Raw genomic sequence first — 23907 nt, forward strand, 5'->3', positions numbered from 1 at the left:
CAAGTGTAAGATTGCATCACTAGAGTCGTGTATTTTACGAAAATTGTTCAAATATACTTTCAGGCACCAGCCTTTCAGGCACCAGCCATTCAATGTATGTGGCTGCAAGAATCAATACGTCGACTGAATTTGAGGCAGTACTGCTTCTGTCGTTCATCACAAACTATTGCGATATTTCAGCTAAAATAATAATAATGGCAATAATAATAATAATAATAATAATAATAATAGTTATTATTATTATTATTATTATTATTACAACAATAGGTACTGTTAACTTGCAGGGAAAGTGCGTAGGCCTATATATGGTTTATTGTCCCGTATTAGCATTGTGGGATGTGGGCGTAGTTGTTTCCAATTACAGTAATACCGTGGAAAACATTTTATTTTACGGTATATATACCGTTATCTTAAAAGATTGCGTAAACCTTTGTACCTAGTACATACTATTCAAATTTTTGTCTGTGAATATTTTTAAGTTTCATAACGTGGTTTGTAAGAGAATAAATTCACAATTGTTTTGGTTACTTTAGTTTACTGTTCAAGTATTTTTTATTTTATTTTTATACATTTTTTTTTTTCGATTTTTCATCCCGCATGATTTTGAGGTGACAGTAGGCCTACTGCCTGGACTTGGCTCTAGTCCTATTAAGTGAAGGTACAATACTTTTAGCTATTTTTTCAAAGTTCAAAGCTAATGTTTCGTTCAGTTTTTGCTTTTAACTGAACTGTTTCGGCATCATTATTTTAAATATTCGAATATTAAGTTGTGGAACTTCCTTCAAGTAAAGGAACGGTGTAAAAAATAATAATATTTGTATCGAAACTAATCGAATACCAATCTTTACCAAAGATAAAATATGAATATAACTGACCTTTTTTTTTTTTTTAGTTAGCAGCTTTATCTAAAATGGCACTAACCTCGTGATGGTATTTTTAAAATAAATTGTACCTGTAATGAATTTTCATCCCATTTTCATTTTTTTTATTAAGGGTTAAAGATTATTTCTCAAATGTTTTCATAAATGTCAACACCTCATGCTCTTAAACATTCATTTGTTTACATATAACTTACGCTTTCACGTAGCCTATAAAACGTCTACGATTCACGTATTACAATAGTTGCTGTGAACAAGTTCTACATTACAAAACATAAAAATGCGTCCATGGAAAACATTTAAATAACATTTTATTAATCATATTATTTACAATGTAGTCCTTAAACTGTCATCAACACTTATTTTGATCGAAAGAAAAATAGATGATCTTAATTCCATAGGAGTGTAGGAGTGGTGTAGCCTAATTATTATCTGTATATAATAAATGTTCGTTAGTTATATACAGCAACACTAGGCATATTTGCGATTGTCCAAATCCAACGGAAAAAGAAATATTGCTCAGCTCTGGAGTCCTCTGGAAGAGTCGTTCGAAGCAGACAAGCAGGAATTGCTGTCGTGCAGTTTCCTTATGTGTTTCTTCAAGTCAAAGTTCCGGCAGAATCCTTTCCCGCAAGTTCCACAAGTGAACGGCTTTTTGTCATTGTGCGTGTGCATGTGGAAGGTCAGGTTGTAAATCTGGTGGAAGGCTTTGTTGCAGATTGAGCATTTGTACTGCTTTTCGCCACTGTGCGTAAGCTTGTGGTTCTTGTAGTTTCCTGAAATTACATAAGCAAATATAAACATGAGCACACAATTAATAATCTGCAACGTGCAAGGAAACAGTCACTTTCTCTTTTTTTCTTAAGGTCAGCGGTTCACAATTAAGTTACTTCAGACAAAGGAGTTCCATCCTCCAGCCTTCATTAATCAGCGCTTTGGATGTCGAAGTCAAGAAGTTGTCAAACTTTGTAAAAATCAAGAACGGCAACAACCCAAAACTGTCGGATTATGCATGAGTGAAAGGTCTGTTTCCTGACCCAGAGAGAATTTAAGAATCTTGTAAGGAGAGTTAGTTAAGGTAAAGTGACACATCATATTTAGAAAGATCTTTAAAACGCTGTCAGTGTATATTGCCAAAAACATATGTAGAAAAATTACATTTAATATATTTCAATAACAGTTTCTGTCACAACAATGCCAACTTTGACAACACTGACTATGACCGATATATAGGCTAGTATGCATTGTACTGCTGAATTATGACATTAGTCTTTCTCGTTGCATATTTCTGTGTGTGTGTGTGTGTTATATATAACTTCAAGATAGTTTTTTTATGATAAAACTGTGACACTTTACCTTTTTGGTGGAAACCTTTTCCACAAAATTCGCAGACGAACGGTTTGTATCCAGCATGAATCCGTATGTGAGTGTTTAGTGTCGAACTCCTGTTGAAGGCCTTTCCACACTGATTACATTTATGAGGCTTTTCCTAATAAGAAAATACATTTCCGTTTGTTTCCAGCTTTTGGAGTGAAATATGAAATATATAACAATATAATAATATATAATAAATTATTTGATGTACACGAAGATGAAAATATGACTTACCTGTGTATGAATGATTTTGTGTCGGCATAACGTGCTGGCTTGACGGAAACCTTTCCCACACACTTTGCACACGAACGGTCTGGCGCCTGTGTGCACCGGCATGTGACGAGTTAAGTTATAATGCGCGTTGAACACCTGCAACAGAGAAACATTTATGCTATTTCCCCTATGTGCCTCTAATGGAGTTTAAAATTAATGGAAGCAAAGCGACCATTTTTGTTGAGTATTTTTGCTTCAAATTAAAATGTTTCGATTGTAAATATATATTTATAAATTATGTAATTCCCTTGACAATATTTAAATAATATACCGCACGAAGATGAACATTAAAATAACTTAACAAACGAATAAATAATAATATAATTCTTTTCTTATTTTACCTTTCCACACACTTCACACGTGAAGTTCTTCGGTTTTCCATCTGTTGCGGTGTTGCTTAATTTATTGTGCGCTTTCACGCCATTTTTCTCCGAAGTTAGGCTGTGATTTTCCTTTACGATCTGGTCCAGTTGTCCGGGAAGATGTTCCTTGTGTGGATATTGCGGTGTAGGAAACTTTTCGGCTGTGGAACTGGCAAGTTTAGCATTTTCGAGCAAAAGTAATCTCTGATGTGCATTGAGGGACGCGTGCGCTTGAGAATTCGCAATGCTCGAAGAAAATAAATGTCCACTGAGTAAATCAGGATGATATGCAGAGTCCAAATAGTTGAAATAATATAGCGAGCCGTTTGTCGGCACCGCCACTGTTTGATGAATTACTTGGGGCTTTATCACTCTCGTTCCTGGCAATAGCGAATGCTTAAACCCGGAGTCCGTTTTCGTGCACACCCCACAATTGGCTTTGCACATCGCCGCAGAAGTACATATTGTCCCCCTAAAATTAGCTTTCCAAAATTCGGAGTAGTTCATCAAGGCTTTCGCTTGAAGGTCGTAGCTGAAAGGTTGAATCGGGATCATGCAAGGAATAGGTGAGCATAAGCTAAGCATCTTCTTGCTGTCTGAAATTTCCACTCCACGGCGGTCCTCAAATGCGTTTTTTGGTTCCGAAGTCTTGGACATGATTCTGTCAATGGAGAAGGCCAGCGCTTTCGGGGCGGCGGGGGTTCCATTCCTGGTCTCGTGTCTTGGGCAGGACATCACTGCTTCCAAAGGAAGAGAACTCGCCATTTTTACCGAACTTGGTGTGAGCAGCAGTTGTCTAGCCGCCCTGTCTTCTCCTGTATTCCAGAAAATGCAGGACACACATCAGTTTAATAAGCACCTTGGTTTTACAATGTCAGGCATTTACATTCAAATTGACATCTCCTTAACAATAGCATCCAGGGGTACCAGATTATTGCTCATTAACTACTACACACAAATTAACAGGACATTACAGAGCTTGTTAGAAAAAGAAAAACCCTCTAAGTTCATTCCTATTCAGCGCGTCTGAATTAAAAATCTGATAGCAAACTTGCAGCCCAAGCTGTTATGGTTTACCTTTTCTAAAGCGAAGACGGATGTATTCAAGGGTAGCTGCGTGACTACACTGTCACATTTTGGTAGCAGGCAACCTAATCAGCGCGAGATCACTGTCTCTTGTATTTAGCTGACATCACATGTACTCACTTGTATCAGGGTGACAAGGAAACGCCATCACCAGTCCAGTCCCTTCTCCCACCGCCCATTTATACGCAGCCACGGGGGTGGTATACATGACAGTTATTACAGATTATTGTTTATGTTTCTCTCCTCGAGTCCGCTTCCTCTCACCAAAGGCCAGGATTTGATCGAATATGTGTGATTTAATCCTTCAAAACATGTTTTGAACAGTATGATATGTATGCGATATTCAGGTTCCCAAGTCATTAAAAGAAAATGTATAAGCTATAAATATGATACCCGAAAAAAGAAAATATGAAAACATGAACACATATTCAAAAATGTGATTATGATTATTGTTATTATTGTTAATAATAATAACAATAATAATAATAATAACAACAATAATAACAACAATAATAATAATAATAATAATAATAATAACTACATAGTTAATAGCTTAATATATTAATTTCGTTGCGCATAGAAGTAACCAGTTTCACTGGAAAAGTTTCAACTCGTTGTGCAGTTTAGTCTACGAAAAGGGAAAACATTGTTTTTCCTTTTGACTGTCGTCGTTATTTCGTTCTTAGGTTTAACACTGATTTAAATTTTTTCCTCCGAAATAATACAACGTTGGGTCCTTCGAAGTGTGTTTGACATTCTTAACGATGCGGATTTGGATCCTCCGGTTTGACTAGTTCCAATTTCCATTGTTAATCCTTAGGGGTGAAAATAGCTTTTCCATCCTGGTTTATACTTACTATTTGTATTATTGAGAAGGTCCAATTTCCACCTGTTTAAGGAGCAGATTGCAAGAGCAGAACCTCCCTCGTATCCTATTAAACGTTTTTCCTCCTTCACCTATTCAGAAGAACCAATTTTCCAGAGCGATTCAGAGAGCTGAGCTCCGAAAAAAAGCAGCTCTTTCACTTTTAGCCACTAAAGCACGGCGTGGAACCTGTTTTTGTGTTTTTCTGAAATAAAGGGCCGGATTAAAAAGGAAAGAAAAGACTTAGCCTGGCCAGAGGTATACCAAGCAATGAAAAGAGCCCTTTTTAAAAGAAGCATAAAAGTTTGTTGGAATCCAGAGTTTTGTGTTCTTGCTACAATGACTAGTCGCCCTCTCGGCTTTCTTCGTTTGGGGCAGCTTGAATTCATTTGTTTGCAGACAATTTCACCTGAGACGCGCAACAATTTATTTCAAAAACATTCTAAAAGATTTTTTTTCTGTCATATATAGCGCACTTCTTCATAATTCGTGTTTCCCAATTGGTTCGTAACGCTTTATGGAAGTCGGTATTCGACTTGCATGTCAATACGAACTTTCATCCCATTTTCCCAGTGGAATTTATAAAATTGAGTGCCTATTCACTTTCGACAAATACCCTACTCAGCTGAATTGAGTGTTATGTTATTAATGTAATCGTGTTGTTAATAAGATAAATCTAAAATGTACAGTGATGTGAACGACTAGCCTATTCAGCTTCTTGAGAATGTACTTCTGCTACTTTGTGAGATGCTTCGCATCTGTTTTATGTAGTCCACTCAAACGAATGTGACTTAAATCAAATTGTGAGAAAAATACTAGCCTACTTGTAAAATGTATTTTTTACTCTTATTGAACTGGCAAGACACATTTTTACATGGCTACTTGAATAGGTTTCTCTTTAAATTGTATTTAAAACCTGAATGTGCAATTATATTTAAAATCCCGATACACACCTGCAGTCCTAGCGACGAAGGGTTTAAAAGCCTCTCACTAATTCCACTCATATGTAAATGATCTAACTCTAATTTGAGTTTATTCAAGAATAATTACCGACTCGCCCAGACAATAAACATTGATCCTATTGCTATAACCTCACTATGGTCAGCATTTACACGTACAGCAATTAACTCAAGAAGCGATTTAAGAGTCGAGTCTGTAGTTTCCAAAGACAGGATGCAGACATAACCTGGGGATTTTCTTTTTAGATTTGCATGAAAAATGTGTTTTGTTTACAATGGTGTTTTATTCCGTTATTTTGGCTAGGTTATATACCGCCAGACGGCAATTCGATTTAGGAGTGAGATTAAACCACACTATTAACTTTGTATTTACCTTTCTTTATTTATTTGTGTGTGTGTGTGTGTGTGTGAGGGCGTGTGTGGCAACATGTAACCGGTGTATAATAGATTTTTTCTCAGTAGCCTAATATAATAGGCGAAAAACGTATATTTTAAAGCTAAATATGCTAAATGAGGGCAGACTAGTGGTGCACTATTTTCATTTTATCAATAAATAGTTCCACCAATTTTCAGCCTAGTAGGCTACTTAGCCTAGAAAATGTGATGTATAAATTTTAGGTTTTCTTAAAATGTAGCCTATCAGGTAATTGAAACGACTAAATGGCCCCCTGATTTCACAGAAAAACGAAACGATACACATGTATTTAAATTAATCATTTGATTATAACTGAAGGTTCCATTCTATCAAGTAGCTTTCTATTAGCATGTGCCTGCGCGACGTTTGTTTTTGTAATTGTTTAATCGTTACAGATGTATAATGGGTAATTGTATACTGTGATTCGGTTAAGTTAATATCAGAATCGATTTCTTAACCCCGTTCACTTAATTAGTCTGGATATGCATACTCTTTTCGTTTTTATCTCTTGCGAAATATGTTTGGGTGTGCAGGCCTGAGGTGTTTACGGTCTTTCAGTTCGTCATCATTAACAAAAACCGAGTACACCGCTAAGATTAACATTCCGTAATTTTAGTTTATTAACAATTGTTAATTGATAATAATTGTCTATTAATACCCTATAATTAAACGAGCTTAGAACACACCACAGAAGTCAGAGCAGATCCGTTATAAATCCTGCCAAAATACGAAAATAAAGAAGGGAGAACCACAAACATTCCCTTGGTTTTTGGAGGTCTTTCGTGAAGTGTGGGTGTGAGAAGCCTGCCTTACAGCTGACTCTACAGGAAGCAGGAAGTAAAGTTAACTGCGTGACCGAAGGATGGCCCTGGTGCCACAAGTGATCGCTGAGCTGTAGATGTCGGCACACCAGCCGGGTCAGACAGGCTACGAACACAGAGATAAACACACACTACAGTAGGCTCCAGATCCTGACAAGTACACCGTGCTGAAGGAAGTGGCGGGACTGCGGCAGCCAGCTGGAAAACAGACAAGAACGTCAAGATGCCATCAAGTCTGTATTCCCCTTAGCTGGTTGTTTCCATCCCTGTTCTCTCATGTATTCATTTTCAGGCAAATGATAATTTGTATTTGTGAGTTTATGAGTTTGCTTAAGGCTGGAGCACAGTGGACGCAGATGCTTTTGCTCTCTAAAGCCCAAGGAAGACATCACCCCAAATGTTCCCTTCAGCTTTGTCAAAGCCTTGAATTATGCCAATGAATGAATCGGTTTTCTTATGAAGTACCAATAAAGGACCTACTGGGGTGGACTTCAGTAAACCTTAGAATTATGAGTAAAGTTAAAGTTTGGGTAATTTGGAGGGAATGTGTCTGGACTCCCTTTAATCCTGCAATAATGGCAAGGTCTCATATCTGGGTATAATGCCACCACAGACTGAGGGAATATGCAATGTAAGTATTATTTGTGGGTTCCTTGCTTCTTTCACTGTGGTATAACAGTAATTGTCCTCTGCATTGCACCGAGTGACAATATTTCTGAATCCAAAGGAATGGCAATAAATTGATACAATTGCGTAAAACGGGAAAGTGTAAGGTACAAAATGTCTTAATGAGGTTATCAAGACAGAGAATGTGGGAAGACACATTCTATGTATCTAACACCTATACTGTAAGAAACAACTGCACACCTTTTGGCACACTTTCTTCCACACTTTGGGGCTGCTTTTCTCCCTGGAGCGTATTTAGGCATAGGTTCAATAAAGACATCAGCCCATCTGCTATCAGGTGACAAAACCAAGGTTATTGGCAGGTACTCATAGAGCAGAGGTTGGTTTCTCCTGCAGTGCGTATTGAATTTGCTTACAGTCTCATTCTTATTCTGAATTTGCTAAAATCCCCCATAATTCCCCTCTTCCCCACAGATTTCAAGTTGGAAGACATGGGAAAGGATGAAAACAGACTATTGCTGTGCTCTGTTTTTTATGTCTGTGGTATAATTGAAGCAGCTTTCAGGTTATTTAAAGGCAAGACCTCAATTTGGAATGTAATAGTTGAAGTCTGGAGATGAAAAATAGTTTTCCCACACTTTATTCATAATTTCGCTTGAATTTGCTGTGTTTATGTACTTCAGTGTGTGATGTGTCTGCATGGGGGGACGATACTGTGTTTTGTGTAAACAGAACCTTTCGTATTGTTAAAGGACCAGATAATTATCATTTCCGAGGAGGTGGCAACAGCCTCTGTCATAATACAGGGTGAGCCTGGTGGGTTTGTGCGCCGTTCGCTGGTGGAGGCTGAGAGCACGCCAGGCCAGCTTGCTGCAGTTGGCAGTAGCTCTGACAACTTGATATGGACTAATTGTCTTTGTCAATAGGCGTGATGCTGGCCAGCATCTCACGCTGCAGCGATACCAGTCCCCATGCTTTGCATTAGCGGTAAAGCGGCTAGTGGTGGGCTCTCACCGGCATCTGCACACGTGCAGAGGCGAGTGGGGAAGAGAGACCACGAGGGAAGTGTCGCAATTCCACGGTTGCCACTAAAAGCATTCGTCTTGTTCTTTGGGGATGTGCCACTTGCTACAGTGAACCAGAGAGGAGCACTGACGGCTGAGGGCTTCTGTGCCACGCTGCCACCTCCTCGCCCCATGTCGCCAGTTGAACCAGTGTTTTGTAGTTGTCCGTGACCATGAAATGCACTTTTGTACGTCACTTTGGATAAAAGCGTCTGCTAAATGAATGTAATGTAATGCCAGTTTCTGATGGAGCCAGACTGGGGTTTCTACTGAACAAAAATATGTAAATAACATTTTTGAAATGTTGAGGATGAAACTTTTCCCCTCACTGAACATTGTTTATGCACACACACACACACACACACACACACACACACACAATCCAAGAAATACATTTAAGCTTTGATTTAATTTTTCATCAGGTTTGCATCATCTGAGGAAAAGAAAAAAGTAGGTTAGAAAAGTTTAGTGGAGTAAACGGCAGTGAGGAGGAAAATCCTCCATGCCAAAGCGATGCAGCATCGCGCTGCTGTGGACAGCAGAGTTGGCTGTTTTAATGTATTCCTGAGTGGGCCTTTTTGTCAGCCAGCATTTTCATCCCCAAGCTTTGTCTGAAAAAAACCTTGCTGAATTCCCTTAAACTGTCAGATCCCCTGCCTCTCACCTGTCTCTCATCACCACCTCTGCCATGCAGCCTGTCCCATTATTTCTCTTCACTTTACCTCCCTACAAGCACAGGACTCTTAGACATTTTCCACATTTCCGCATGTGTATATGTGCATTTGAAGATGTTTGTGTGCATCAGTATGTGTGTGTGTGCGTGCATGTGTTTGTGTACATATTCATTTGTGTGTCTGTTTTACGAGTGCATGTTAGAGCACCATTAATTAGTTCTGCCTGGTATGCCATGTCCAGACATGCTATTATCAGGTATTTTCCAACCCTCTTTTTCCATTTTCCCTGCTTTTCTTTGATGTCCTACTGGTGCCATTTTTAGTCCAAGCCTTTTAAACCCCCGTCTATTTTTCTGACCTCCTTCCAAGTGCTGGAGGTTCTCCATACAGTTATTTCTGAATGGATGTGCCTTTTCAAAGAGAGGCCAGACTGTGTCTTTGATGGTGAGAACAGGAGAGTGAATGGCAGAGCGACAATAGTAAGAGGGTTGTGTGAAAGGCATAGTTATGGCGACCTCAAGACTTTTTTCCCATGTTTCCTGCCTTTAGTGCAAACAGCCCACATTTTCACCAAAGCAATGTGATCTACCAAACGGCAAGCGACTCTTCCCTAACCCCGGTTCAGTCATGAGTCAAGTAGACTTGGGTGCTGTTGGCCCCTCAGACACATACATAAGGACTGCCGTTCTGTTTGAATGTGACTGCAGTACAGGTGTATCAAACTGGAACTTTGAACACGTAGACCCAATTATCGCTATGGTTCTGTTAATTCCCATTTGCCATCGTCTATTTTAAACAACCAGCTGTTGCTGTTTATGTGAGTTCTGTGCACACAATTTAAATGGGTTGTAAACTGTAGCTTTTTATAGACTATCTGCTGCTTAATAGTGTCTACTGAATAACTTGCAATAATGATTGAGGCTTTCACTAACCATCCATCCACTGCTTGTAATGTCTAAATGTAACATTTTTGATGAGAGTTAAAACATTATACCACCCAAATCAACACAGGCATCTGTAGGTGTCACTTTATACATCATATTCTATTCCTTGAATGTCCATTGGCTAAAATATATTATTTTTAAATGGCTCGCCTTCAACAGTATTTGAGTGAATTCACGTTGAGTGGCCTAATAAAAAAAGATTAGATAGTAGATAGTTTTAGTATGGATACTGCAACATCGTATGGGTGTGATGCAGTGATTCTGATTTCCGAGGCTTTTCAAATAAGAGGTGAAGCTTCTGTGATTTCTCTGTAATGCCAAATAGAGATGTTACAGTCAAATATCTGTGTGAGATTGCTTACAATCGTAAGCTATTCTTTTCATGGAAATGATCTGAAATTAATCAGTCTGGTTGCATTTTGTTCTTAAGGCTAAGATAAGAAGGATGTGGAAAAGCAGAAAAAAAACATAAGAGGCTTTTGGCTGGCTTTATTAAAAAGGTTTGACATACCTGCTTTGTTAAATAAGAGGTAATTCTGACACTTTTGTCACGCAAAGCAACAAGCTGAAATCTGGAAACCTGAGCTTCTTGTGTTCACTTACGTTTGCTGCATGCACTTAAAAATATGCTTATGTGTTCACCCCATGTTGTGAATGTCATTTTGGAGTTGAAAAGGAGCGATAAACTAGAAGTTTATGATAAATGAATGCACCGACCAGCCGGCCATTGGTATTCTTTATTTGTCCAGTTTTCTGTCTCCTCCTTTGTACACCCGTCTTTAAAGTAGCATGCTGCTTTTGATATGGGAATATAACACTTCCTCACTTTAACCCCTGATTGCATAAATATGAGTGTTAGGCTGAGGCCAGCTCTGGCTGTGTCAGTCAATTGAAGAATCTTCTATTTGGATACTGTTATCATTCCTATTTCCCAGCCTGATTGAGGCTTAAAACCCAAAGCAGCTCAGATCGTGCTAGAATAAATCTCTTCTTCCATTAATCTGTTGCTGTACCCTCTCTCTTGCAAAATTGTTGCATCGTGGCTGGGTTTATAAGGAAATTAAATATATGATATCTGAGCCACACATGTCGGATTGGATGTTGAGATATCCTTATTTTTGATTGTCTATAAATCAGTGAGAAATGCCACCATGGCAGAAAGTACATGCTGACAATTAGGGCCCGACCGTCTTCCTGAGTAACACATTTTCAACTGTGGAGCGCTCTCGTTTGTCTGAACACGGAAGGAAGAAATGGTATCGGGCTTGATTTGAAAATATCTGTAGAAGAAAGTATATCCTTTGCCCTTTATTGTATCTGTCCAGGTCTCAAATACACTTGATGTCTGTAAAGAATAAATAAATAAATCTGTAAATTGTGTGGTGCGACAAGAACCAACTTTCCTTTAATTAATTGCATAAAGGCCTCCTGAAGCCATATTTAATTCATTTATAATTCTTATATCTGAATGTAGCTTCAACTCATAATATAATGCAAATTTCATACCGGAGGGAAATTGATTTGTTCCGACCTACTTCATTGACATTGAATAGCAGAAGGAAAACAGCTTTAGACGTCAGTTAACAATACAATATAACCCTGAATAAGTCCTGGGCGCTGTGACAACGCTATTGTAAGGGGAGCTCCAAACAATACTTGATTGAATTTGATGAATTCAATGGAAAGGATTGATTCTGTGCTGTGAATAAAAATGTTAGATTAGTGTTACAAAGAACTCATCGATACAAGCATAATGCCAGGTAACGTGCTATCTGCATCTGTCCTGCATTAACCTTTGATAAACCCCAACGTGAGTAAGGCATAGGCACCATTACAATAACAACATTTCAGCTCGCCAGAAGCCTTATTCTCATGGAGTCGTCAGCTCATCACAACGCTAACTTTAGTGACCACCCCTTCTCTGAAATTGGATTTAACACTAGAATACCAAATCATCGTTCTTTTCCAACATTTGTGTAAAACAAAATTTTTTTTTTTTTCCCCTCTTGAACCAATGAAAATATCCCCTCTTCATATAATTTGTGACTTTATTATATGTAATCCCCTGACATTGCTGGTATCTTTGTCTTAGGCTGATTTGTTTTTGAGATCTTTGAATAATTTTAATCTGCTTGGGGCGTCTCTGGATATCATCTCTAACCATTCTTCCAATCTCCTTCTGTCCTGTAATATAACCTCAAAAGATAAGCTATGTTTTAATCCAGTGCTGTAATCCTTGCTTTTTCTTGAAGAAATGTTTTCTTTTTTTGTTTTCTTTTGTGGTGGGGGGGGGGGGGGGGTTCACAGTGGGAAAGACATTGTAAAGCAGGAACACACACACACACGTATGTATGTGTATATATATATACATATATATAAGTACAAACATTTTTCACAATTCCTACCTACAATAACACAAAGAGATGAGTTTTACTTAAAAATAATTTTAGACACAACTTTCCTCAAAATAGCCTCCTTTGGCTTTAATTACAATTAAATGATTTCCAAGTCTATCCAATCATTTTGCAAAGTGGGAGGTGGTGGGGGGCGGTGGTGGGGAGATGGAGGGGTATTTAAATTGAATGAAATCTTTATTTTTTTTTAATTGCAAAGAAGCGTAAGATTTCCAAGTGCAGTGTTTCATACACACTCAAAAGCATCCAGCTGATGGGCAGTAAAGATCAAGAGGCAGAAGACAAATAGCTTGTGTTGTCTAGCAAAAGAAGCCTTCATAAAACTGCACCACAACTATCGTAAGAAATCAGTGCAACTAAAGAGAAGCAGTTTCCCCTAATGACAGTGAAATGGCTATTACAATCTGTTGGTTAAAAGTATGTGTATCTGCCCCTGAAAATCTTAAGCTTCTTTGCAATTTCTTGCTGGGAATAACCTTGCCACAAATATGTTAACTTGGCTTCACATCTAGACTCCTCCTCCTTTGCCATATTTCTATAGCACATATTTTACACTACAGGCCAATGGTATTTGGCTGTGGTTTAAAAAAAATTAAGCTAGATAACATTTCAGTTAATTTAACTACCCATCCACCTTCCTCCAACCCCTCTACCTCCTGCTTTGCAAAATGATTGGATAGACTTAACAATAATTAGTTTCATTGTAATTAAAGCCAAACAAAGTTTGAGAAAAGTAACGTGTAAGATTATTTTAAAGTAAAACTCATGTGAAATTGAAAAAAAAAAGTTTAAAAAACCACAGGTGGCCTAATAATTTTGGCATGTACAATACAGTGAGCTCCATAATGTTTGGGACAAAAACGTTTTTTCTTCATTTGTCTCTGTACTCCACACTTTTTATTTTAATGAAACAGTTCACAGGTAGTTAAAGTGCTCATTCTCAGCTTTTATTTAAGGGTGTTTGGTTTCACAATGTAGAATTTACAGTGCTTTTTATGCATAGCCCCCCCCCCCCCCTCTCCCACATTTCAGGGCATCATATTGTCTGGGTCATATTAATATTATGTAAATTAAACAAGTCATGTTTAATGTTTAGTACTTTATCACATGCAAATGTCCTTTGACCGCTTGAAGTCTACGACCCATAGATATCACCAGGTGTATCTCTGGTGATGCTCTGCCAGGCCTGTATGCAGCAATCTTTAGCTATTGCTTGTTTTGGGGGATTGTTGCTTTAAGCATATAGGCAGCAGTGTAGCACAGTGGGTAAGGAACTTGGCTTGTGACCGAAAGGTTCGATTTCTGGGTAGGTCACTGCCGTTGTACCCTTGAGCAAGGTAGTTAACCTGAATTGCTTCAGTATACAGTATATCCAGATGTATAAATGGATACAATTTTTTTTAAATGCTATGTAAATGTTGTGTAAGTCACTCTGGATAAGAGCATCTGCTAAATGCCTGTAATGTAATGTAATGCATATGAAATATCTGTTCATTTGGATTCAGATCGGGTGAATGACTTAGCCAGTTTAGAATTTTCTCGTTTTTAGCTCTGAAAAACTTTATTGCTTTAGCAGTATGTTAGGGGTCATTGTCTTGCTGTAGGATGAAGTGCCATCCAATGTATTTGGTTGAACTTGAGCAGATAAGAAGCTTCTGTACATTAATAAATTAAATTCTGCTACTGCCATCAGCATTTACATCATCAATTAAGGCAAGTGAGCCAGTATCTGTGGCAGCCATACGTGCCCAAACCATTATGCCCCCCCACCACCATGTTTTGCAAATGGGGGGGGGGGGGGTCATTTGGCTCTTAGCCAGTTCCTTTTGGTCTCCACACTTTGCTCTGCAATCACTCTGATACAAGTGAGTCTTCATTTCATCTGTCCAGAAGACCTTTTTCCAGAACTCTGCAGGCTCTTTTAGGTACTTCTTAGCAAATGTAAGCTGGCCATCCTGTTTTTGTGGCTAACTAGTGGTTTTTCTGTGGCTTTCAGTGTAGCCTCTGCAGTTCTGTTTGTGAAGTCTTCTGTGGACATTAGGCACTGACACAACCTGGCCTGCCTCCTGAAGAGTGTTTCTGATCTGTTGGGCAGGTGTTTGGGGTTTTTCTTCATTATGGTGGGAATTCTTCAGTAGAGGTCATCCTTGGCCCACCAGGTCCTTTGTGATTACTGAACTCACCAGTGTTCTTTCTTTTCAGTGATGTTCCAAACAGTTGATTTTGGCACGCCTGTGTTCCTGACTGTTCATTTTTCTTATTTCTCAGCCTAATGATGGCTCCCCTGACTTTCATTAGCAAAGCTCTGGTCCTCATGTTGGAAAATGCCAATAACAGACCCCAAAGGCAATTAAAAGGCTAAAATCAAAACTGAAAGCTCTTATACCTTCCCCAAGGAAGCAACTGAACACACCTGACTAATGAGAAACGACTGTGATGTCGATTTGTCCCAAACATTATGATGTCCTGAAATGGGGGGACAATGTATAAAAACTGCTGAAATTTCTACATGCCAAAAGCATGTTGAAATTGTATTTAAAAAAATATGTATGTATAAAAATACTCTTAAATAAAAGTTGAGTATGTGCACTTTACCCATGTGTGAATTGTCTCATTACAAATCTAAAATTGGGAAGTACAGAGCCAAATCAAGAAAAAAAAATTTATTTGTATATAGTAGATTGTGGTTTGTGCAATGATAATGTGCTTTTACCATTTCTATGCTTATTTCCTTTTTCCTTTAGAAATGAAAACTGGCATATTAATTAACTTCCACAGTTATAGTATACAAATTGTTTCCTTCTTTTATTTGCATCTGATGATCATTTTTCCATTTCCAAAAGCAGTACTCAATGAAACAATTTGTTTTAGAATTACAGTGAATTTCAGTCTCAAAACAGGAAATGGCACAATCCCATCATGTATCCATAAACAATGCAAACCATCAGAATATGTTTTGCGTATGTTAAAATTCAAAAAGTTTATAATTCTGTTAAATAAATAAATAAATAAATAAATAAATAAATAAATAAATAATCGTCCTTAAACAAAGAACATGCATGCAATGCATTGCTGCTTTTATTGTTTCCTAAAGACCTGATTATGCATTCACTTAGTTAAATCCAGATTTTATGGATTCTGGGGGTAAAATAATACATATTTGCTCAAATTTAGAGAAACAAGTACAAGGTGATTTTTGGCTATTTTGGCTATGCTTATGGCTAGAGTAGCTATTGAATCCATTATGGCATAATTACTGATTAATTGAATTGAACTTCTGGTAATAATAACCATTTGGCATGCCAGTAGAATCAATCTTGTGGATGAGACTCTTCATAGCAAACAAGACACAAATGGAAAGGTTGATATTTGTACAGTTATTTTTATTCAGAGGCCACAGTTCTTGCATATTACAACTGTAGGCTTTCATAAGGCAGAAGCAAGATGAATCCACCAGCTACTTTAACAGAAAGGAAAGCTTTTAGAGAGGGTGGGGTGTCTGTGACATGCAGATACTTCTCAGAAGGCAATGTACAGCATTGTATGTACAAAACAATAGTGGGACAGACCGGAGTTCCAGACATCGCATACTACCCATATACAAAATAATAATAATTTAAAAAATCAGAAACATACAATAATTTCCAGGAATGGCTAAAACGAGACATAAATAAGATACAGGAACATGTATATATTTTTTTTTTGTTTACCTTTGTATAGGTTATGTAAAAGTGCTACTTAACTAAAAAAAAATGTAATAATTTAGAAATTGAAAAAAGTTCTAAACCATAAAAAATGTCACGGATGATGTCCAACGAGATATCACAATGGAGCCATGAATATATTGCATTTCTAAAAATACCAACTCATTTCAATAAAAAAATTGTCTTGACAACGTGTTTGAGAACAGTGATTCCAGAGAATGTCGACTTGAGTAATGACATAAACTGTGAAAGGTACAAGAACGCTCGAAGTGTGCAGGTGATGAACACAGTCATTTTACCATTTCATAAACTTAAGTACAGTGGGTGTTTTTTATTTTCAGCAGGAGGCATCCACTTAAAAACAAATGATACAAACAAAAATGTATACACTTATCTCCACAACAATGTACCATCAACGTATGTACAGTACATTAAAGAAGCGCCATATAGGTTTGCATTTAACAGGGACACACCTAGCAGAATTCCTAAGTATCTCACTCAACATTGTCAAACAAATGGTACTCCATATTGCTTAGGAACATATAGAAACAAATTTCGAAATCACTTATTCAAAGATTGGCGCTAACCTTATAACACCTAAAATGTTGATCTTTTTTGCCATTATTATTATTATTATTATTGTTGTTGTTGTTGTTGCCATTTATTTATTTATTTTTTTACTATTCTTTTATTGTTTATTGTTCCTTCATGGGCATTTAGACCTGACCGAAAAAATAAATAAATGAAAATTCTAGAGTGGCTAACTGAACAACGGAGTTGGTATACATGCATTGGTTACGAGGCTAAGTCGAAGGTGGGCACCGGTAGTGATGCACTAGTCATCGTCCTCCTCGTCCTCATCGCTGTCCCTCATGGATATCCCTTGCATGCCACCTTCTCTGACCGAGGCGGTGGCCTCCTCAAGCGTCAGGCGGTTTCGCACCGTATCGTACATCTTACTGTTCAGAGTGGAGTCCAGCACACCTTGCAGCCGGAAGTCCCGGTACTTTTTCTGAATGTAAAATTCACATGAAATACAAAGTGTAAAAATGAGCACACTGACATGGAACATAAACCGTATGATACTGTTCATTTAAATGTTCTAATGGGAGATTAGCAGCAGCGTCATTCCCCGTTACCTGTAAAACCAATGGGAACAGTACAGCTGGCTAAAGCTGCATGACCATTCCATGACTGGTTCCGTTTTCATTTACAGCTTTTAGTTTTTTTTTTAATCAGGAAAACTACTGCGGACTTCGAACCCACGCTTTGCTCCATCCGTTCTGGACTCGGTAGCACCCAGTAATATTTTAATAGCTTTTTAAAGCTACAGGAACCAGTGCAGCGATGTGGATCCAACTCCTCAATCAAATGAACAAAAAATAAACAGATGACGCAATACTTCCCGGGCCTGCTCCAGCTCGCACAACAACAAGATCACACTGAAATATTTATCATGTCGCAGGGTATGAAAACGAGGGTTTTCGGGGCATGTGAAGCCACCTCCCTGACCCTGCTTAGCAAGTGTACGCGGTACTCCTTCCAGGAATAATTTGGATCTGCATCCGGTAAATGATTTTGGAGCATCATGGCACCTTGACAGCTGGGAGGAGACATGTTCATTTTGCAGAGAGAGGCTCCACAGGATCTACGGGGGTATATTCACACCTGGGGGGTGGATGAGCAGTTACAGCAGGGTCTACTCGGTTTCAGCCCAGACTCGCTCTTTACCCGACTGACAAGTCGGCTATTTGAACAGTGTAACGCGGCTATTGTGCTATGCTAGTACCAGACATTATAGTCTGCTTAGTTGTACATGTTTTTTTATTTGTAGTAAATTCACCAGGTGCCTTGACTTATTATAATTATATGGAACAGTCTTACGCTCCCAGATGACTTCATCTACCTCCAAATACCAGAGTGCATCTAATGCATCTAAAGGAAATGTATATCTTCTGGGGTCATATCCTTCTAAAGCCCATTTACATAGCAGAGCTGCTAGAATTTAATGAAAGAAACTGAGATTTAAGGCTCATTTGTTCAAGTATGCTAGAGCAGTCCCCACTGAAGATGGGAACATCTCAGGCTCCAGGTTCAGGGTATCAGACCCTGAGACCATTACTCCATTCAGTGGCCCTCATAGGAGGGGCCATCTCTGTGTTACCTTTACAATCCTGATGAGAATTTTCAGCTGGTAGACATGGAGCTGTAGGTCCATGCGGTCAGTGAGCCAGGTGCCCAGTAGATTCATGGTGCTGGTGTACCATTGCTGAAACACAGATAAACAGGGTTCTCCAGAAAAACAAACAGGCACACACAAATGCAGACCGCTTCCGGCAAAGCAGCACATCTGTGGAAAAAGGCAGTAGACCGTGAGGTTTTCTTTGAACACATTTTTCATGAGGACATAAAAAAAACAGACAAACAAACAAAAACATTTAACAACAGAACTGTACCAAGCTGTTTACGTTTTAACATTCTGCAGCAATACAACAGATGGAGAAATTGAGCTAATTCTTTTTAAATGTGGTTGTCTGCTTCATAGGCACTGGAGACAAACAGCCATCCAATTTCCACAGAAAATCTGTGTTGTGATTAAACTGATCTTGTGGTGGGGGGGGGGGGATTATTTTGAGTTTTTGAATTTGCGCTAGACAATATTTGGAAGGGCCATCATGAGGCAATAGTGATGGGACTTCAAAAGAGAACGCTATTATGCATTTTATAACTTTTATTTCCACCAGTGACATTGGTGCACAAGGGAATTGGTTGTGTCCTGTCAGGACTAGTGTGGGAGTTTGGCACAGGAAATGGAGGGTAAGGGTCCTCTCCCTCAGCATTGTGCACCTCTCAGGCAGCTTCCTGTCACCAAAACAATCATCTCAACAGTTACCAGGCATCACGGTCCTCCACGGCCCGGTTAATTGTCAGAACTGAATCCGATCAAACACTCTCATGGCTACGAGATGCTGTCCTGTAGAGCTGTTCGCTAGCAGCCTGCAGTACTCCAGGATCAGTCTCCGCAAACATCCCCCAAAGACAGCATGTCTGAGCAGTGGCCCCGCTAAGTTTGGTTGTGTAACTTCACGCTACAGGAAGCGCATTAAATCTGCCCTGCTGATGGCCATGTTGCCTTTGCTGCAGCCTTCATGAGCTTGCAAATGACAGGCGCTTCAGACACTGGCATTTTTAGGTCTGCCTGCTGCACCGTGACACACTCCCAACACAGAATCCTTCAGCTGAAGATATCTGAAGATATGAGGGAGCATCGAAGTCCATATTTAAATCACATGTACAGCCTCCTGTTTTTCATATTATCCTATTAGAGATGAAGAGGTTTCATGGTACTGCTATGTATGATGATTTTAATGTAGGGGCCATGGGCCAGCCTGTTTAACCGTTTTATGTAATACTATGATTAATACTATTATATACTGATTATTTATGTCATTTATACATGAAAAAGTCATGTCCCTTTGTATATATAGGCTGCGATTGTGCGTAATGAGGCTCCCATACTGTATGTACACAGTATTGCTGGAGACGGGGACGACTGGTGGATATGCCGCTGCCGTAGCGACGGGCTGCAATGCGAGGGCTCTCTGGCGGTACCGACGGGGTGACTCATGATCTGATTTGGAGCGGGCGGGCGGGCAGGCGGGCGGGGAGGCGAGCGGGTGAGCTCGGCGCTTTCCTCGCCCCCTGTGCCTGTGAAAGTGCCTACAGCAGTGCTGCGAGACCCCCATGGCGAGGCCAGACCTGGAGCGGCTGCACTCTCTCACACATTCTCCCAGATCTCAGGAGAGCACAGCGCAGCGCTAACCTCTAATGGCCTAGTAGCACAAGCCTCTCCAGAGAGGAGGGAAATGACACAGCGGCCTGCTTTGGCCCAAGCACCAACTGACGCCAGTCTGCTTTTTTTCAACACAGTGGTTCAAGCACACACGTTTTCATTTTACTTAATACTATTTCACACTGGCATATTCTTTTGCAATATTCCAGAATCACAGGTCAACAGTTATTTACAGTAGTAAAATAAAAAAAATGCACTGTATCCAAAATAATAATGGTATAAAAATGGTGGCTGTTGTGAATGAAAGGTTATTCTCATTAAAATTTTGAATATTCATTACAACATATTTTTCCTTGAATAAAAGTAGGTATTTTATGAATCAAAGAAAAAGATACTATCTGTCTTCAAGTAAAAATGCTATCATTGACAAATCTTTACTTGCTTATACAGTAGTGCTTGTCTTTGTTCAGGTTCTTCTGCAGAAAAGACATCAACAGAAGTGTTTAAAAGCAATTTTGCCACATTTGGTTTGCTTAAAAACTTTAAGTTTTAATATTAATTTGTATCCTTAATATCCAATTCCTTTCAGTTTTGAGAATTACAATCCTGATTTTGCTTGATTAGTAAGACAGGCCTGTAAATAAACTGAGCACTGAAATTTCTGAGATGTTGAGGTTGATTTCAGGTCTTTGCCTTGGTATTTTGTTTTTGATACTTTGGCGCAATTACATTAGCAAAATTAAAAATGTTCTAGCACACATTAAAGCTTAATTGCCCAGCTTTTATCCAGTATTAAAAAAACAAACACTCATTGTCTTCATTGAACTTCTGCAACGCAGGCGGGAGAACTTTTTTTCCATAAAAAATAGTTTTATAAAATATTGATAATTTTCCACAACAATTCCCCATTGCCTGTTGTGTATTATCATTCAGCCTATTATTCAGTTTATTATCATTGTCCTATTTCTTGATTTCCTGTGAAAAGTGCGATACAAATTGAATGTAATATTCCCATAAATCTTTATTTTTATTATAAATTTCTGAATTCTTAATTTCAATACTTTTATATTTTATGAACTTTGCCATAATTTAGAAATTACTAGCTAAAATTTGCATTTCAACATTTTGCACATGATATTTGTATCAAAATGCACAGTGTATTTTGCTCAGAAAAATAATGTGTACACATATTTTAAACCCTTGTCTAGTGAACACATGCACTTTCCCATGTTAACTTAAGAAATACAAATGTCCACGAGTGTAATACATGCAGTAACACATGTAGCAGCATGTAGTCTGCAAAGCCTATTGGGCCTTGCTGCGTTGCTCTTAATCCACCCCATACAGCCCATTTCCTTGTACACACAGGAAACAATCCACCAGATGCCACTTCCTCTGTATCAGGAATATTTGACAACTGTGTAAATATATGGATTTTGGTTAGTTGTATATTAAAAAAGTAGAATACAATCACCAATCACCATAGAAATTGTGAGGGAAAAAAAGATATTGAACAGTCAGAGTATTGTCAACATTTAGCAAAATAAAAAGTGTGCATCATAGTCAGAGCACCAAATCAAAAAAATTCTTTGTCAGCCAGGAATCGAGAAATAGATTATATTTGGCTCGCTAGCTGGCACTACTAACATTATTGACAGCTAACATTTCAGGACCTCTCCTGAGACTACATTTTTTCTTCTTATCACACGTTGTGGATTTGAGTCTCTCGTTTCAGTGCAACACTCTCCGCTATCACAGCAGCTCCTGAGAGGCATCAAACGGAGCTGGGATCACATCCCTCAGAGGAAAGGTTTACGTGGACGGCAACGTGCGGCTTGTCAAATGAACAGTGGTGGAACCTGAGCTTTGTGTTTTGGAGCAAATTACAAAGTAGGATTACTTGCCAATTGAGTTATTTTTTCTTTTCTTTTTTTTTTTTTTGTAATATAGACTAGCAAGAGTCGTGCTGTAGCTGTCAGCCAAACAGGCGTAATATAGCTCTGAATATATAATGCAATAAACCCATGTGAATAATTCTGTGATAATTTAACGAGTTGTGTCTGATATTAGTTGTAAAATGGTTGGGTTCCTGTGTGTGTAGGTGGAGGGAGGCTGCAGTGTCATGACACGCACACACATGAACATCTGCAGCCCACCCCCCTTTGTAGCGAGAGCTGAGAGGCTCTGCGACCTCCTGCCCCCCCGCCTTGAACCCGGTGTTCGCACTCATATCTGACATGTTACAGGAAGCCACAGCGCCTGGCAGGGGGGCAACAAACAGAATTCAGCGCAACTCTGCACCCCCCTCAACACACACACACGCACACACGTACATGCATGCATACATGCGCACGCACAAATACCCACGTTTACACGGACACATGCATGCGCACACACACACAACCACAGTGTCTCACACACACCCACACATGCACGCACACGCGCGCACACACACTACTATTCCTTGGCTTTGGAACACCTGAAGGTGTTGCGCTCCTCTTTCAGGAGCTGGGCGGTGAGGGGTCAGCCGTGGGCTTTTGTGTGGGCAAAAAAAAAACTAAAAAAAAAAACAAAAGCAGGAATGCCGGAGAAGGGGCGGAGCCGTTGGTGGGGGAGACGGGGATTACAAGCAACCTGTGACTCTGCCTCTTTCTGCCCTCGCTGGTAGTTTTTTGTGTGCAAGTCAGCGCTACACAACAGATTGGGACTGGTTGGTAAGGCCTGAGACTGTGCAAGAGTGTCCTGCTGAGACCCAGCTGTGCTTGCAATTAGCAGGAGGCACGGAATGATGATTGTTGTAGAGGCTGATGGAAATGAGAAGTGACAAGCTCTATAAGGGAGGCCACTGTGGCAGGGATCCAGTGCTGCAATACTTTTCCTTTCTTTTTCCTCCTCCCTCTTCTTATTTATTTATTTATCTTTTTAACATCCAGTACTCAGTAGCCATTACAGAGTTGGGCCATTTTTTGGCCGGTGACTGAAGGCACTTTTGGTACCTTTCTTGGAAAACCGCAAAGGAGCGGTTTGTGTGTATTTTGTCTTTCTTTGAAAGGCTTTCCCTTTTCTCCCGTCTCCTCGTTTTTTTTTGTTTTTTTTTTTTAGGTGAGAAGGCTCGCCCCGCTATTTAGCAGCAAAACGGGCCCTGCGTGTCCTGCTGGCTGCCGGGCCGCGGTGCAGAGGGGCAGATTAGGCCCCAGCGGGAGTCCCCGCGGAGGACCCAGGGGTTGAGAAGTCTTTAAATCTGAGTACAAGACATTTTACACATCTGACAAAGGGACGGAGTAATCCTACCTGCCAGCTTTTCACTGCTGCCGTTTGTCTATTATTACGTGCTTTATTGCTCATGAGAGGAAGCCCATTGATGACGGAACTCAATTACCATAGTAACTCACACCGGTGACCCTAGTCCTGCGTCCATCTCCGTTCTGCAAGGGACCATCCACGCAGAGGAAATCTTTTAACGGCGAATCAATCCTACACTTGTACCCACACTGCATACCCTCCTGTTTTCTCCCTCTGAACCAGTACTGTTTAGAACAGGGCTTCTGAATAGAGGTACTGAATTAAAGTTTCAGGCCCAGCAAGACTATGGGGCTTCAAACTGCTTTGATTGCACTACTGGGACAAAGGAGGCTTTCACACGGTTCAGTAGGA

The 23907-nt window shown here is 39.4% G+C and overlaps 2 protein-coding genes and 1 long non-coding RNA gene across 14 annotated transcripts in view; 1 reads left to right on the plus strand and 2 right to left on the minus strand.

Moving 5' to 3' along the window:
* The window catches only part of LOC135237366 (uncharacterized), a 32015-nt gene extending 11504 nt beyond the window's left edge, over positions 1–20511 (plus strand). Inside the window, exon 3 of the long non-coding RNA XR_010324804.1 lies at positions 19993–20511. This is a non-coding gene — a long non-coding RNA (uncharacterized LOC135237366). The remainder of the gene's footprint in view (positions 1–19992) is intronic.
* Positions 923–4452, minus strand: fezf2 (FEZ family zinc finger 2). 2 transcript variants are annotated; one of them, XM_064306070.1, is made up of 5 exons: positions 4094–4452; positions 2867–3702; positions 2487–2621; positions 2235–2367; positions 923–1654 (listed from the first exon to the last, which is right to left on the minus strand). In XM_064306070.1, the coding sequence occupies exons 1-5, from the start codon at positions 4179–4181 to the stop codon at positions 1398–1400; spliced, it is 1449 nt and encodes a 482-aa protein (XP_064162140.1). In that variant the 5' UTR covers positions 4182–4452; the 3' UTR covers positions 923–1397. The 2 variants fall into 2 exon arrangements, with proteins under 2 accessions (XP_064162140.1, XP_064162141.1); XM_064306071.1 differs by having other exon boundaries at positions 924–1654; positions 3965–4104.
* cadpsa (Ca2+-dependent activator protein for secretion a) overlaps positions 16119–23907 on the minus strand; it is a 101013-nt gene continuing 93224 nt past the window's right edge. For all 11 annotated transcript variants that reach the window (XM_064304469.1, XM_064304468.1, XM_064304476.1 and 8 more), the window contains 2 exons: positions 18625–18729; positions 16119–17472 (listed from right to left, as the gene is read on the minus strand). In XM_064304469.1, coding sequence (XP_064160539.1) covers positions 17296–17472; positions 18625–18729 — 282 coding nt within the window. In that variant the 3' untranslated portion in view covers positions 16119–17295. The remainder of the gene's footprint in view (positions 17473–18624; positions 18730–23907) is intronic.

The sequence above is a fragment of the Anguilla rostrata genome, chromosome 13 (genome assembly GCF_018555375.3).
Source record: "Anguilla rostrata isolate EN2019 chromosome 13, ASM1855537v3, whole genome shotgun sequence".
In the NCBI taxonomy this organism is placed as follows: Eukaryota; Metazoa; Chordata; class Actinopteri; order Anguilliformes; family Anguillidae; genus Anguilla; species Anguilla rostrata.